This window comes from Tursiops truncatus, chromosome 12, assembly GCF_011762595.2.
Source record: "Tursiops truncatus isolate mTurTru1 chromosome 12, mTurTru1.mat.Y, whole genome shotgun sequence".
NCBI classification, from domain to species: Eukaryota; Metazoa; Chordata; class Mammalia; order Artiodactyla; family Delphinidae; genus Tursiops; species Tursiops truncatus.
In genome coordinates, this window is record NC_047045.1 from 37,709,876 (window position 1) to 37,724,753 (window position 14,878).

The window sequence follows — 14,878 nt, forward strand, 5'->3', positions numbered from 1 at the left end:
AGTAGTCCCTGCTCGCCGCAACTAGAGAAAGCCTGCAAACAGCAACGAAGACCCAACGCAGCCAAAAAATACATAAATTAATTTAAAAAAGAAAACGTAATTTTTAAAAAAGCTTTCCTTTTTTAAAAGAATTCAATGTATTATAAGTAATTAACTGTCATCATTTTTGATGCTCAAATTTAACCAACAGTTGCGTATCCTTTAGACCAGCCCCCATTAATTTTTGAAAACTTTCTTATTTTATGGCATAACAAGATGTCCCAGGCTGTCCTACTTTCTCTTCCCCAAAACTAAAATTAAAACGACCCTGAATTACTATTTTTCATGTAACAAATTGGCAAAAATTCAAAAACTGAACAACACACTCTATAGGTGAGGCTGTAGGAAAACACTCATTTTGCTGATAGGAGTTGAACAGGTACAACTTTTTTGGAGGGAAAGTTGGCAAAATATCTAATTACATATGCATTTATCTTTTGATGAAACAGTTCCTCTTCAGCTGAGAAACGTTCAGGAATACCAGAAAAATACACAAGGTAATTCACTGGGGCTTGGCATGAAATAGCTAAATACCGAAAACAACCAAAATCTCCAACCACAGAAGAATGGTTGAATAAATTATGGTAAAAGCACATGATGGAATACTATGCAGCTATAAAAAAGGAATGAAGAAGGTCTCTGTGAACAGATATACAGTGATTTCTAAGATATTAAATGAACAAAGGAAGATACAGAAGCATACATATAATTTTTGTGATTCTTTTTCATTAACCTTGTCTTGTATCTACTGGCACTGGAAAGTGGAAGAGGTCTCTGCATCTTAGGGTGGAGAATTAATCAACATTTAATGGGTCTCTTTCTTTTCCTCAGGGTTGCCAGCAGTGAGTGTCCCTATGGCCCTCTCAAGCCAAGGGTTGCCAATCGGACTACAGTTTATTGGACGTGCATTTTGTGACCAGCAGCTTCTTACAGTTGCCAAATGGTTTGAAAAACAAGTACAGTTTCCTGTTATTCAGCTTCAGGAGCTAATGGATGATTGTTCATCAGTCTTTGAAAATGAAAAGTTAGCTTCTGTTTCTCTAAAATAGTAGTGATAACTATATCATGCAAATTATGACTTGTAAAGATTTTATATTCTAGAAAAGTCAAGTGATCTTGCAATTTGGTTCACTGTCAACACAGTCATTCCTTGGAATCGCTTTTTAAAATTCTTGTGATATAGTTAATTACTTATGAATAATCTGTCAGCATTTATTAAGCATCCACTAAGTATAAACAAAGTACAGGATTTCTATTATAATACAAGATGCATGTTCCTGAAAAATGATGCATTCTGTAAAAATGTTCATTAAAAAGAACATTGCTTACAGTACTGGTACTGTACTGTAAGCAATGTAAGTACTAGTAAACCTCTCAAAACTTGTACATCTTTGTAACCAAAGCACTAACAAAAACAGGAAGTGGTACCTCCAGAGATAACCTGGACAGCCCAGCTGACAGGCAACTCATCATGCGGTGGAGGCCACCTCAGCGGATGTTAAAAATGCACAAGAACAATAAAATGGGAATATCCACTTCTAAGTCTGAGCAGAGCAGGTAGAGGAGGAGCTCTGAGCACAGGAGGAAGTGCAACCTGCTGGGGCCCAGAGTCCTGCAAGACAAGGGTGTGCCTCTCTCTCTGGGGAGAGCCCCAGGTGCAGACACTTCTCTAAGAATAGAGCTGCAATGACTGAGAACTTTTTTCCTTTCCTGCTAACAGTTAAAATCTTACTTCTGCCATTCCAGAGCCCCATGCCAAGGAACCAGAGTAACTCCATGTTACACTGAGTTCATTCTAGTTCGATCCCAAACAAGCTCAGTGATGCCATAGAGACATTTGTTGTGACCTAACAGACCAGACTGGACTCGAAACTTGGTAGCTAGTAGAGCATGGTTTTAGTGAGAAAGTTTCAAGATACACAAGTAAGATCCCATATGAAAAACTTGTATATAATTTGGTGAGGATGCCAAAGAGAAGAAGCCCGTGGACCTCCTCCCTTACCCCAGATTCTCTATTCCTTATGGTTTTCTTACCCTCTCGACTTTCTTTACAAGTGCTCTCTCTTTGGGCTCCTTGAGCACAAAGAAACATTAACGGGAATATGTATTCAGAATCTGAAAAAAAAATCTGATGAAAATCATACATTTACCCGCTATAAAGTTTCACTGTTGGATTTGTCTTTGCCAGAACACCATTGTCATCTCATATTTATCATGTGTTCTAATTTGACACTTGTTTACTGTAGATAAGTATAAGTGGGGAGATGAATTATTATTTAACAGATTCACTTTGTTTAGTAAGAAAAAAGTCCTTTCTAAATATGAAAGACCTGAAGGAAAAACATAGGCAGAACCTTCCCAGAACCACTAGGATGTTGAGTGGTGGTAGTTTAACCTGCGTGGTACTTTTCATTAATAATTTTCTCTCCCGCTGGGATCCTCCCCCTCCCAAATACTCTATCTGATACACTTTACATAAAAGTTTTCTGTGCCAGGCCCGTAGGCCCACTAGGATTCTTAAATATTTTGACGTGAGTCCCTGAAAAAGGAAGAAATTCATGACAGAGAATTGCTTTACTTTATAACACGAGAAAACTCTTAGTTGGGGGAGCTAGTATGATGCAAATGGCAAGCAGATGAATCTTTGCCCCAGTCTTTCTTTTATGTGTGTATAATTCAAAATAAAAATTTTTCAAAGAATATTTATGTAATTTCTCTTATTCCTGTATCTCTGCTTGAGTTGCACTAACGATTTGAACTGGAAATAACAAAGTGAAACATTTACTGTTCTCACGTAATAACACCCAACTAGCGTGAAATGATACCTAATCTGTTCTTTCTTTTCCATCTTTACCCTAAGTCTAGTAGATCTCATTTTGCCAAATCACTGTCTGGGAATTTAAGGGGAAAATGGTTTCTGTGTCTCAGCTAATTAAACCCTGAAATAGTTAGCAACAGGGCTGCCACAGCAGAGCACGTCAGAAAGGCGAAGGTGGCTGCAAGTGTAAGATGAGTTCCTTGATAAGACAGCGAAACAAAGCACTGCTAGAGTGAAAAAATGTGATGCGTTCACAAATCTTTGCACCCTGACACCACACAGCCAAATCCAAGCCAGATCCGTGTTGACCAACACTTAGCGTTACCAAGAAAATCGCTTGAAACCAGGGAGGCAGAATGTTCTATTTGAATGGCTATTTGACACCAGGTTGTTGGGAACACAGGACTGTGGGCCATCTAGAAAAGACAGCATGGTACAGAAGAGGAGCTTCTAAAAATGACAAAGGATGGTGATTCCTGTGAGGAAATCACCTGCACCTTCTACAGTGGACAAGAAATATCTTTAGGATTTTAGAACAGGATCTAAAGAACAGTGAAAAGAGATCTGGTTACAGGGCACCAAAAAGTAGACCTCGGGGATTCTGTAAACTGTGTCATACCCTGTTCCAGTTTAAGTAAGGGAACAAACTAATGGGATTTTCACAATAGTTTCTGTTACGAACTTTCATTTATTAACTACTTTTACTCTCCCTCCCTTTCCTCAAATATCTGATTATGCTGAGGCTAAATATGTGTTGCCTGTGCGAGCCTAGGGTAAAAATTACTCATTGCGTTTAGAAGCACCAGAGGACAGTTTAAAGTGGAAGGCTTTCCTCAGTTAGTTCACAACTTAAGCAGTGTGTACACTAGGACAAAACGCTGAAAATTTAATGAAAGCAAATAACACGAGAAAACCCCAGCCAACATTAAATAAAAGGAATTATGGGATTTCAGAGGGGCTTTCATTTCTTTTTCTTTGTACCTCAATGGAATATAAATCCAAAAGGATTTTAGGCACTTTATTAGAAATATATTATTACAATGGTATAAAAGTAAATAGTTGAGGAAATCACTGAATTGATAAAAATAGGGGAAAAGGTTAAAACCAAGAATAAGATTAAAAGTTAACGATGCTTGTCAAGGTATTTACTATACAGATACTAAGGCTGTGTAGTGTGATATGGTGGGAAATTTCCCAGTTGCTTCCCTAGTGGGTAAGGCCACCAGATTTAAAAATCAGATATACCTGGGTTTGAATCCTATTACTGCCATTTACAAGCTGTGTAACCTGTCTGAGCTTCAGTATCCTAACCTGTAAAACGGAGGTAATATTTACTCCGAGGGAGGGTTGGGAGGATTAAATTTAAATGATGCACTTAAAGCACCCAGCATAACAACACAGAATAAGTATTCAAAAGTTTGGAGCTATAAATATATGCATACAATCATGAAATTATCATTTTCCCATGGATGCTATAGATACACATTAAACTAATATGACCAAATTGCAATTTACTGAAAACTTACGCTAGAGACCAGCTATATAGCTCTCTGATGATCTGGCTTCCTCTGAAGATAAAGTTTAAAATACCTGGAAGAACTGATGGACTGCACATTTTTAAAGCAATTTCCGTGAGCCTATAATAAAGAATTGGCTAACACAGGGTTCAAAGACCCGGAGGTCTTTTTTTGTTTTTTTAACATCTTTATTGGAGTATAATTGCTTTACAATGGTGTGTTAGTTTCTGATGTATCACAAAGTGAATCAGCTATATGTATACATATATCCCCATATCTCCTCCCTCTTGCGTCTCCCTCCCACCCTTCCTATCCCACCCCTCTAGGTGGTCACAAAGCACCGAGCTGGAGCTGATCTCCCTGTGCTATGTGGCTGCTTCCCACTAGCTAGCTATTTTACATTTGGTAGTGTATATATGTCCATGCCACTCTCTTACTTTGTCCCAGCTTACCCTTCCCCCTCCCCATACCCTCAACTGTGTTTAACTTTTCGAGGAACAGCCAAACTTCTCCAAAGTGGCTGCACCGTTTTACATTCCCACCAGCAATATATGAGGGTTCCAATTTGTCCATATTCTTGCTAACCCATGTTATTGTCTGTCTTTGTTATTTTAGCAATCCCAGTGAGAGTGAAGTGATACCTCACTGTGGTTTTGATTTGCATTTTTCTAATAAGTAATGATATTGAGTATCTTTTCATGTGCTGACTGGACAATTATATATATATTTTTTTTGGTGGGGGGAAGAAATGTGTATTTAAATCCTCTGCTTATTTTAAAATTGGGTTGTCTTTTTATCGTTGAGTTTAAGAGGTTTTTTAAAAGATATATTTGGGACACAAGTCCCGTATCAGATATATGATTTGCAAATATTTTCTCCCATTCTGTGAATTGTCTTTTCATGTTCTTGATAGTTTTCTTAAAAGCAGTAAAGTTTTTTATTTTATCAAAGGCTAATGTACCTATTTTTGATTTTGTGGCTTTTGCCTTTGGTGTCACATATCAAATGTACCTGTAATGAGGCGGAGTCAAGATAGCAGGTGGGAAGATGCAGAGTTAGCGTCTCCCCACAACTAGGGGGCCTAACGGCTGCTGGTGGGGGATTCTGATGCCCAAGGAGATGGAAGGAACCCCAAAGTGAACCGGTAGGACATAGCGGGACTGAGGGGGGAGGAGAAGTGGAGGCCAGACAGGATTGGCACCTCTGAGACTGGGGAGATCAGGAGAGGTAGAAGGGAGGGACTCTCCGGGAAGAGTGGGAGAGGAGCAGAGGGTGATCGCCAGGACCACTCGGGCCGGGGAGCCTACTGGGCTCCCAGGTTGATCCCCTGCCCTCAGAGCCCCCCCAGGCCGCACAGGTCCTTGGGGGCATAGGACGGAGGCCAGGGAAACCAGGAGAGGCAGGCGGGAGAGGCCCTCCCAGACTGGAGGAGGAGGAGGAGAGGAGAGAAGGGCATTTGCCTCGCCCACTCGAGCCCAGGAAGCCTGCTGGGCTCCCAGGTGAGGTCCTCCGCCCTCTGAGACCAGGGGTGTGGGGCATGGCTGGGCCCTTCTGTTCCTTGAGCCTAAGCCCCACCCCTCACAGCCCCCAGGGCCTTTTCCAGCCAAGTGGGTCCTGAGCATAGGCCCTGCCCACTGCCCAAACCCCACCCTTGCTTAGGCCCCGCCCTCCACAGCCAAGGCCTCCCCCCCTTTTTTTTCTTTTCCCTCCTCCTCCTCTTTACTGTTGTGGTACTGATGTACCTTCATTCATCTATATTTTAATTTATTCTTCCTAACATACCTGTTAGTTTCCTAGTCTAATTTTTTACTTTGTTATTGTTTTGTTTTTTCCCACCCCAGGTGGATTGCGGGATCTTGGTTCATGAACCCAGGGTCGGGCCAAAGCTCCTGTGGTGGGAGCTCCGAGTCCAAACCACTGGACCAACAGAGAACCTCAGACCCCAGGGAATATTCAAAGGAGTGAGGTCTCACGGAGTTCCTTATCTCAGCACCAAGACAAAGCTCTACCCAAGAGCCTGCAAACTCCACTGTTGGAAGCCTCAGGCCAAACAACCAGTAAGAAAGGGACACCAACCATTTAAAAAAAAAAATGAGATGGCAAAAAAATGTCACAGATGAAGGAGCAAGGTAAAAACCTACAAGACCACATAAATGAAGAGAAAATAGGCAATCTACCTGAAAAAGAATTCAGAATAATGACAGTAATGATGATCCAGAATCTCGGAAATAGAATGGAGGTATGGATTGAGAAAACAAAAGCAATGCTTAACAAAGATCTAGAAGAACTAAAGAACAAACAAACAGAGATGAACAGCACAATAACTGAAATGAAAAATACACTAGAAGGAATCAATAGCAGAATAACTGAGGCAGAAGAACGAATAAGTGAGCTGGAAGACGAAATGGTGGAAATAACTACCGAGGAGCAGAATAAAGAAGAGAGAACAAAAAGAACTGAAGACGGGCTTTCCTGGTGGTGCAGTGGTTGAGAGTCTGCCTGCTGATGCAGAGGACATGGGTTCATGCCCTGGTCCAGGAAGATCCAACATGCCACGGAGCGGCTGGGCCCGTGAGCCATGGCCACTGAGCCTGCATGTCCAGAGCCTGTGCTCTGCAATGGGAGAGGCCACAAAAGTGAGAGGCCCGTGTACCACAAAAAAAAAAAAAAAAAAAGAATTGAAGACAATCTCAGAGACCTCTGGGACAACACTAAATGCACCAACATTAGAATTACAGGGGTCCCTGAAGAAAAAGAGAAAAGGAAAGGGTCTGAAAAATATCTGAAGAGATTATACAGTCGAAAACTTCCCTAACATGGGAAAGGAAATAGTCACCCAAGTCCAGGAAGCACAGAGTCCCATACAAGATAAATCCTAGGAAAAAACACACCAAGACACATACTAATCAAAGTAACAAAAATTAAATTCAAAGAAAAAATATTAAAAGCAGCAAGGGAAAAACAAAAAATAACATACATAAGGAATCCCCATAAAGTGATCAGCTGATTTTTCAGCAGACATGTTGCAGGCCAGAAGGGAGTGGCAGAATATACTTAAAGTGATGAAAGAGAAAAACCTACAACCAAGATTACTCTACCCAGCAAGGATCTCATTCAGATTCGATGGAGAAGTCAAAACTTTTCAGACAAGCAAAAGATAAGAGAATTCAGCACCAACAAACCAACTTTAAAACAAATGCTAAAGAAACTTCTCTAAGCAGGAAACACAAGAAAAGAAAAAGACCCACAAAAACAAGCCCAAAACAATTAAGAAAATGGTAATAGGAACATACATATCGATAATAACCTTGAATGTAAATGGATTAAATGCCCCAGCCAAAAGACACAGACTGGCTGAATAGATACAAAAACAAGATCCATATATATGCTGTCTACAAGAGACCCACTTCAGACCTAGGGACACATACAGACTGAAAGTGAAGGGATGGAGAAAGATATTCCATGCAAATGGAAATCAAAAGAAAGCTGGAATAACAATACTTGTATCAAATAAAATAGACTTTAAAGACTGTTACAAGAGATAGGAGGGACACGACATAATAATCAAAGGATCAATCCAAGAAGAAGATATAACACTTATAAATGTATATGCACCCAACATAGGAATACCTCAATACATAAGGCAAATGCTAACAACCATGAAAGGAGAAACTGACAGTAACACAATAATAGTAGGGGACTTTAACACCCCACTTACACCAATGGACAGATCATCCAAACAGAAAACAAATAAGGAAACACAAGTTTAAATTATACTTTAAACAAGATGGACTTAATTGATATTTATAGGACATTCCATCCAAAAGTGGCAGAATACACTTTCTTCTCAAGTGCACACGGAACATTCTCCAGGATAGATCACATCTTGGATCACAAATCAACCTCGGAAAATTTAAGAAAATTAAAATCATATCAAGCATCTTTTCTGACCACAATGCTATGAGACTGGAAATCAATTACAGGAAAAAACTAAAAAACACAAATACATGGAGACTAAACAGCGTGCTACTAAATAACCAAGAGATGACTGAAGAAATCAAAGAAGAAATTTAAAAATACATAGAAACAAATGACAATGAAAACACGATGACCCAAAACCTATGGGACACAGGAAAAGCAGTTCTAAGATGGAAGTTTATAGCAATACAATCTCACCTCAAGAAACAAGAAAAATCTCAAGTAAACAATCTAACCCTACACTTAAAACAACTAGAGAAAGATGAACAAAGAAAACCCAAAGTTAGTAGAAGGAAAGAAATCATAAAGATCAGAGCAGAAATAAATGAAATAGAAACGAAGCAAACAGTAGCAAAGATCAATAAAACTGAAAGCTGGTTCTTTGAGAAGATAAACAAAATTGATAAACCATTAGCCAGACTCATCAAGGAAAAAAAGGAGAGGACACAAATCAATAAAATTAGAAATGAAAAAGGAGAAATCACAACTGACAATGCAGAAATACAAAGGATTATGAGAGACTACTACAAACAACTATATGCCAAAAAAATGGACAACCACAAAGAAATGGACAAATTCTTGTAAAGGTACAGTTTTCCAAGACTGAATCAGGAAGAATTAGAAAATATAAACAGACATATCACAAGTAATGAAATTGAAACCGTGATTAAAAATATTCCAACAAATAGGGCTTCCCTGGTGACACAGTGGTTAAGAATCCGCCTACCAATGCAGGGGACACAGGTTCAAGCCCTGGTCCAGGAAGATCCCACATGCTGTGGGGCAACTAAGCCCGTGCACCACAACTACTAAGCATGAACTCTGGAGCCCGCGAGTCACAACTACTGAAACCGGCATGCCTAGAGCCTGGGCTCTGCAACAAGAGAAGCCACTGCAGTGAGAAGCCTATGCACTGCAACGAAGCACAGCCCCCACTCTCTGCAACTAGAGAAAGCCTGCATGCATCAACAAAGACCCAATGCAGCCAAAAATAAATAAATAAATATATATATATTCCAACAAACAAAGTCCAGGACCAGATGGCTTCACAGGCAAATTCTATCAAACATTTAGAGAAGAGCTAACACCCATCCTTCTCAAACTCTTCCAAAAAACCGCAGATGGAGAAACACTCCCAAATTCATTCTACAAAGCCACCATCACCCTGATACCAAAACCAGAAAAAGATATCACAAAAAAAGAAAATTATAGACCAACATCACTGATGAACATAAATGCAAAAATCCTGAACAAAATGCTAGCAAACAGAATCCAACAGCACTTTAAAAGGCTCATACACCATGATCAAGTGGGGTTTACCCCAGGGATGCAAGAATTCTTCAATATACGCAAATCAATCAATGTGATGCACCACATTAACAAATTAAGGAATAAAAGCCATATGATCATCTCAATAGATGAAGAAAAAACTTTTGACAAAATTCAACACCCATTTATGATAAAAACTCTCCAGAAAATGGGCACAGAGGGAACTTACCTCAACATAATAAACGCCATATATGACAAACCCACAGCAAGCATCATACTCAATGGTGAAAAACTGAAAGCATTTCCAGTAAGATCAGGAACAAGACAAGGATGTCCACTCTCGCCACTCTTATTCAACATAGTTTTGGAAGTCCTAGTCACAGCAATCAGAGAAGAAAAAGAAATAAAAGGAATACAAATTGGAAAAGAAGAAGTAAAACTGTCACTGTTTGCAGATGACATGATACTACACACAGAAAATCCTAAAGACTCTACCAGAAAACTACTAGAGGTAATCAATGAATTTGGTAAGGTTGCAGGATACAAAATTAATGCACAGAAATCTCTGGCGTCCCTATACACTAATGATGAAACATCTGAAAAAGAAATTAAGGAAACACTCCCATTTACCATTGCAACAAAAAGAATAAAATACCTAGGAATAAATCTACCTAAGGAGACAAAAGACCTGTATGCAGAAAACTATAAGACACTGATGAAAGAAATTAAAGATGATACCAACAGATGGAGAAATACACCATGTTCTTGGATTGGAAGAATCAACATTGTGAAAATGACTATACTACCCAAAGCAATCTACAGAGTCAGTGCAATCCCTATCAAACTACCAATGGCATTCTTCACAGAATTAGAACAAAAAATTTTACAATTCATATGGAAACACAAAAGACCCCAAATAGCCAAAGCAATCTTGAGAAAGAAAAACGGAGTTGGAGGAATCAGGCTCCCTGACTTCAAACGATACTACGAATCTACAGTAATCAAGACAGTATGGTACTGGCACAAAAACAGAAATATAGATCAATGGTACAGGATAGAATGCCCAGAGATAAACCCACACACATATGGGCACCTAATTTACAACAAAGGGGGCAAGAACATACAATGGAGAAAAGACAGCCTCTTCAATAAGTACTGCTGGTTAAACTGGACAGCTATATGTAAAAGAATGAAATTAGAATACTCCCTAACACCATACACAAAAATAAACTCCAAATGGATTAAAGACTTAAATGTAAGACCAGACACTATAAAACTCTTAGAGGAAAACATAGGAAAAACACGCTTTGACATAAACCACAGCAAGATGTTTTTTGACCCACCTCCCAGAGTAACAGAAATAAAAACAAAAATAAACAGGTGGAACCTAATGAAACTTAAAAGCTTTTGCACAGCAAAGGAAACCATAAACAAGACAAAAAGACAGCCCTCAGAATGGGAGAAAATATTTGCAAATGAAACAACAGACAAAGGATTAATCTCCAAAATATACAAACAGCTCATGGAGCTCAATATCAAAAAAAACAATCCAGTTAAAAAATGGGCAGAAGACCTAAACAGACATTTCACCAAGGAAGACACACAGATGGCCAAGAGGCACATGAAAAGATGCTCAACATCACTAATTACTAGAGAAATGCAAATCAAAGCTACAGTGAGGTATCACCTCACACCAGTCAGAATGGCCATTATCAAAAAATCTAGAAAGAATAAATGCTGGAGAGGGTGTGGAGAAAAGGGAACCCTCCTGCACTGTTCGTGGGAATGGAAATTGATACAACCACTATGGAAAACAGTATGGAGGTTCCTTAAAAAACTAAAAATAAAACTACCATATGACCTAGCAATCCCACTACTGGGCACATACCCTGAGAAAACCATAATTCAAAAAGAGACATGTACCCCAATGTTCACTGCAGCACTATTTACAATAGCCAGGACATGGAAGCAACTTAAATGTCCATCGACAGATGAATGGATAAAGAAGATGTGGCACATATATACAATGGAATATTACTCAGCCATAAAAAGAAACGAAATTGAATTATTTGTAGTGAGGTGGATGGACCTAGAGTCTGTCACACAGAGTGAAGTTAAGTCAGAAAGAGAAAAACAAATACCATATGCTAACACAGATATGGAATCTAAAAAAAAAAAAAAAGTTTATGAAGAACCTAGGGGCAGGACAGGAATAAAGACGCAGACGTAGAGAATGGACTTGAGGACACGGGGAGGGGGAAGGGTAAGCTGGGACGAAGTGAGAGAGTGGCATGGACATATATACACTACCAAACGTAAAATAGATAGTTAGTGGGAAGCAGCCGCGTAGCCCAGGGAGATCAGCTTGGTGCTTTGTGACCACCTAGAGGGGTGGGATATGGAGGGTGGGAGGGAAACCCAAGAGGGAGGAGATCTGGGGATATATGTATATGTATAGCTGATTCACTTTGTTATATAGCAGAAACTAACACACCATTGTAAAGCAATTATACTCCAATAAAGATGTTAAAATAATAAAATAAAATAAACAAGTCATATTCATTGGAAGTAAAGAGATAAAATGATCACTTTTAGATTATAGTAATTGCATACTTAGAAAATTCAAGAGAATCAAATAAGAAATTCTAAATAATGTAAGAATTGAATAAAGTGGCTGAACACAAAATTAATGTTCAGAAATAAATAATCTTTCTATATACAAATAAGAATCTGTTAGAACCGCTTTGTCCAACACAGCAGCCACTAGCCACACGTAACTATTTCAATTTTAATAACAAAGAAAATTTTAAATTCGGTTCATTAGTAACATTAGTCATACCCCAAGTCCTCAATAGTCACTTGAAATTTGGAGGGAAAGAGCTAATTTGGAATTATTTTCCATAGGCCCTATGAAAAAATAAACAAGCAATAAAGGCCAGGAAAATTCTGAAGAATAGTAATAACGGAAACAGTCCTATAAGATATCAAAACACATTACAAGGCTATAATAAAGTGTTTGAATAGACTGCTCTATAATAAATAAAACAGAATAGGAATTCTAGAAACTTACTCCAACACCTATAAAAATTTTGCATGTGATAAAGGAGGCATTTCAAATCAGTGGTAAAGAGGAATTATTCAATAAATCATGTTAGGACTAGACTTCTAGAAAAAAAACTGTATCCCTACTTCACTTCTTACTCCAAAATAAATTGCAAATGTAGCAAAGATGTAAACATAAAAGAAAGCCCTATTACAGGTTTGCTTATAGTAGCAAAGGATTGGAAACAACCTGAAGGCCCTTTAATGATTAAATAATCATGGTATATACATTCAATTTAATACTATTTAGTTAATGGGAAAGAATATTTGTATTATGTTCAGATAATATAAGTGGGCCACATAAGTGGCCCATTATCATTCCTTGTTAACAAAGAGGCAACCAATCCCTTCTAAATATATCAGATTTGTTTAATTCTTTTTGTCTTCACCTGCACTAAGGTTGCCAAGTGTCCAGCACTGAATTGTGGTTTAGCTTTCTGTCCAGCAAAAGGAAAAATTTAAAACTAGATACAAGATGCCTTTATCATTAAAAACTTACTGGAAAAATTTTTTTAGAAATAACATTATCCTGGTGGGTAGACAAAGCAGTGTTTTTAATAAGGGGAAAAGAGGAATACCTGAATAAATGACACCATTTGTGGAGTCTCTGTCGTAACAGATATTTTTGTTTTAATTTTTTAAACAAAATTTGAGATCTAATCTATTGGCTTCCTGTCATGTAAAGGGAGGTTTTTAAATTTACAGTCTTCCACCTCACACACACACACAAAACACACGTTTCTCCTCTCAATTACAGCATAATTCTTGGTTAGATAAAAATTTAGCATTTACATTATTACAAGTAAGCTGCAGTGGCTGCTGTGATGAGCCACCCAGCTCCCTCCTTAGTACAGAATATATCCCCCAGCTGCTGGAGGCACTGCTGGCAGACGCCTCTCCACCGGCAGCCTTGGAATTAGCTTCTGAGAGTCGGCTCACGGATGTCAAGACCCCTTCCCAGACATGGTGAGTGGCTGTCATTCAACGACTGCTCAGCATGGAGGTAAAAGGCCCTCACTGCAACTTGGGACAATCCTCAAGGGCCAGCCCAGCTTTAGAGCTCCCTATGGGTTCAGCTAAGGCCTTTATCAAGGCCAAATTTTTCATCTGCCCAGTCCTGCTTCCTTGCTTTTCTTCCTTCCCACAGGTATTGATCTCAAGAGCTCTCCCTAATAAACCTCCTGCCTGCCAATCTCTGTCTCCGAGGCTCCTTTCAAGGAACGCAACCTGTGACAGTGGGTACCAGAAATGGTCTGAGAAAGCAGTTGCTAGGATGGGATTCTGGAGCTGGATCTGCCGTCTGGTTGGCAGAGCCCCAGTGTTGGTGGAAGGGGAAGCAGACAGCACGAGGCAACAGTGCAATTGTTACAACATTCACTGGTGGTAGCAAAAGCACTAGCTGATGCATTGTATCAGGCATTTGAACAACAGGGGGAAAATGATAATATTGGTAAAAGGACAGTGAAAGTGGCTATCGCTAGACTCAATTCATGCTTTGGAAAAAGATAACAGACTAAGAGTGATTAATTGACTTCATAAAGTGTGCAAATGTGAAAGCCAGAAGGCCTCCTTGGTAGCGTGTAAAAAATCTTTTTTCTCCTGCAGCAAAGATGTAGAGAAAGCTGAGGACCAGGCTCAGGACTTAATCATAAGGGTAGCAGAGCTCCAAAAAAGTTAATCTGTCAGACAAGGCAGGCTTGCTCTGCCAAGGTCAGAGCCCTGGTTAAACACACAACAGGAGCCTGAGGAGAGGATGGAGACCTCTGGATTGAGGCACCTGCAGAACTGCTCCATCCCCCGCCTATTACGGGCTAGCCCTCCCCTCTTCTAGAAGATAATTTGAAGGCCACACCCCTATGAAACAGCGTGACCCCCTCAGATCTGCCCCAACCTCCCAGCCTGGCCACCAGGCCAATCACTAGATTTAAGTCACAACACAACTCAGCTGAGGAGTGCAGGACTCAGCAAACAGGTCCTGGTAGGGCCGGGAGAAAATCCATGGGACAAGATTCAAAGGGTGTTGGATCAAAGCAGGCAAACTTTACTTTGGATTCAACACCCTGGCAGGAACCCCAGGAGACGGTGCGAGCATGCTGTCAGGATGACCCCAGGAAGTAAGGAAAAAGCAATGATCCGCATTAAGTGAGGTTTAAAC

At 39.5% G+C, this 14,878-nt stretch overlaps 2 protein-coding genes across 4 annotated transcripts in view; one reads left to right on the forward strand and one right to left on the reverse strand.

Moving 5' to 3' along the window:
• The window catches only part of QRSL1 (glutaminyl-tRNA amidotransferase subunit QRSL1), a 32,596-nt gene extending 29,857 nt beyond the window's left edge, over positions 1 to 2,739 (forward strand). For all 3 annotated transcript variants that reach the window (XM_004323893.4, XM_073789474.1, XM_073789473.1), the window contains one exon: positions 871 to 2,739. In XM_004323893.4, the coding sequence (XP_004323941.1) occupies positions 871 to 1,088 (218 nt within the window). In that variant the 3' untranslated portion in view covers positions 1,089 to 2,739. The remainder of the gene's footprint in view (positions 1 to 870) is intronic.
• Positions 1 to 14,878, reverse strand: part of RTN4IP1 (reticulon 4 interacting protein 1) — a 126,598-nt gene that overhangs the window by 89,741 nt on the left and 21,979 nt on the right. The gene's annotated exons all lie outside the window — the stretch shown is intronic.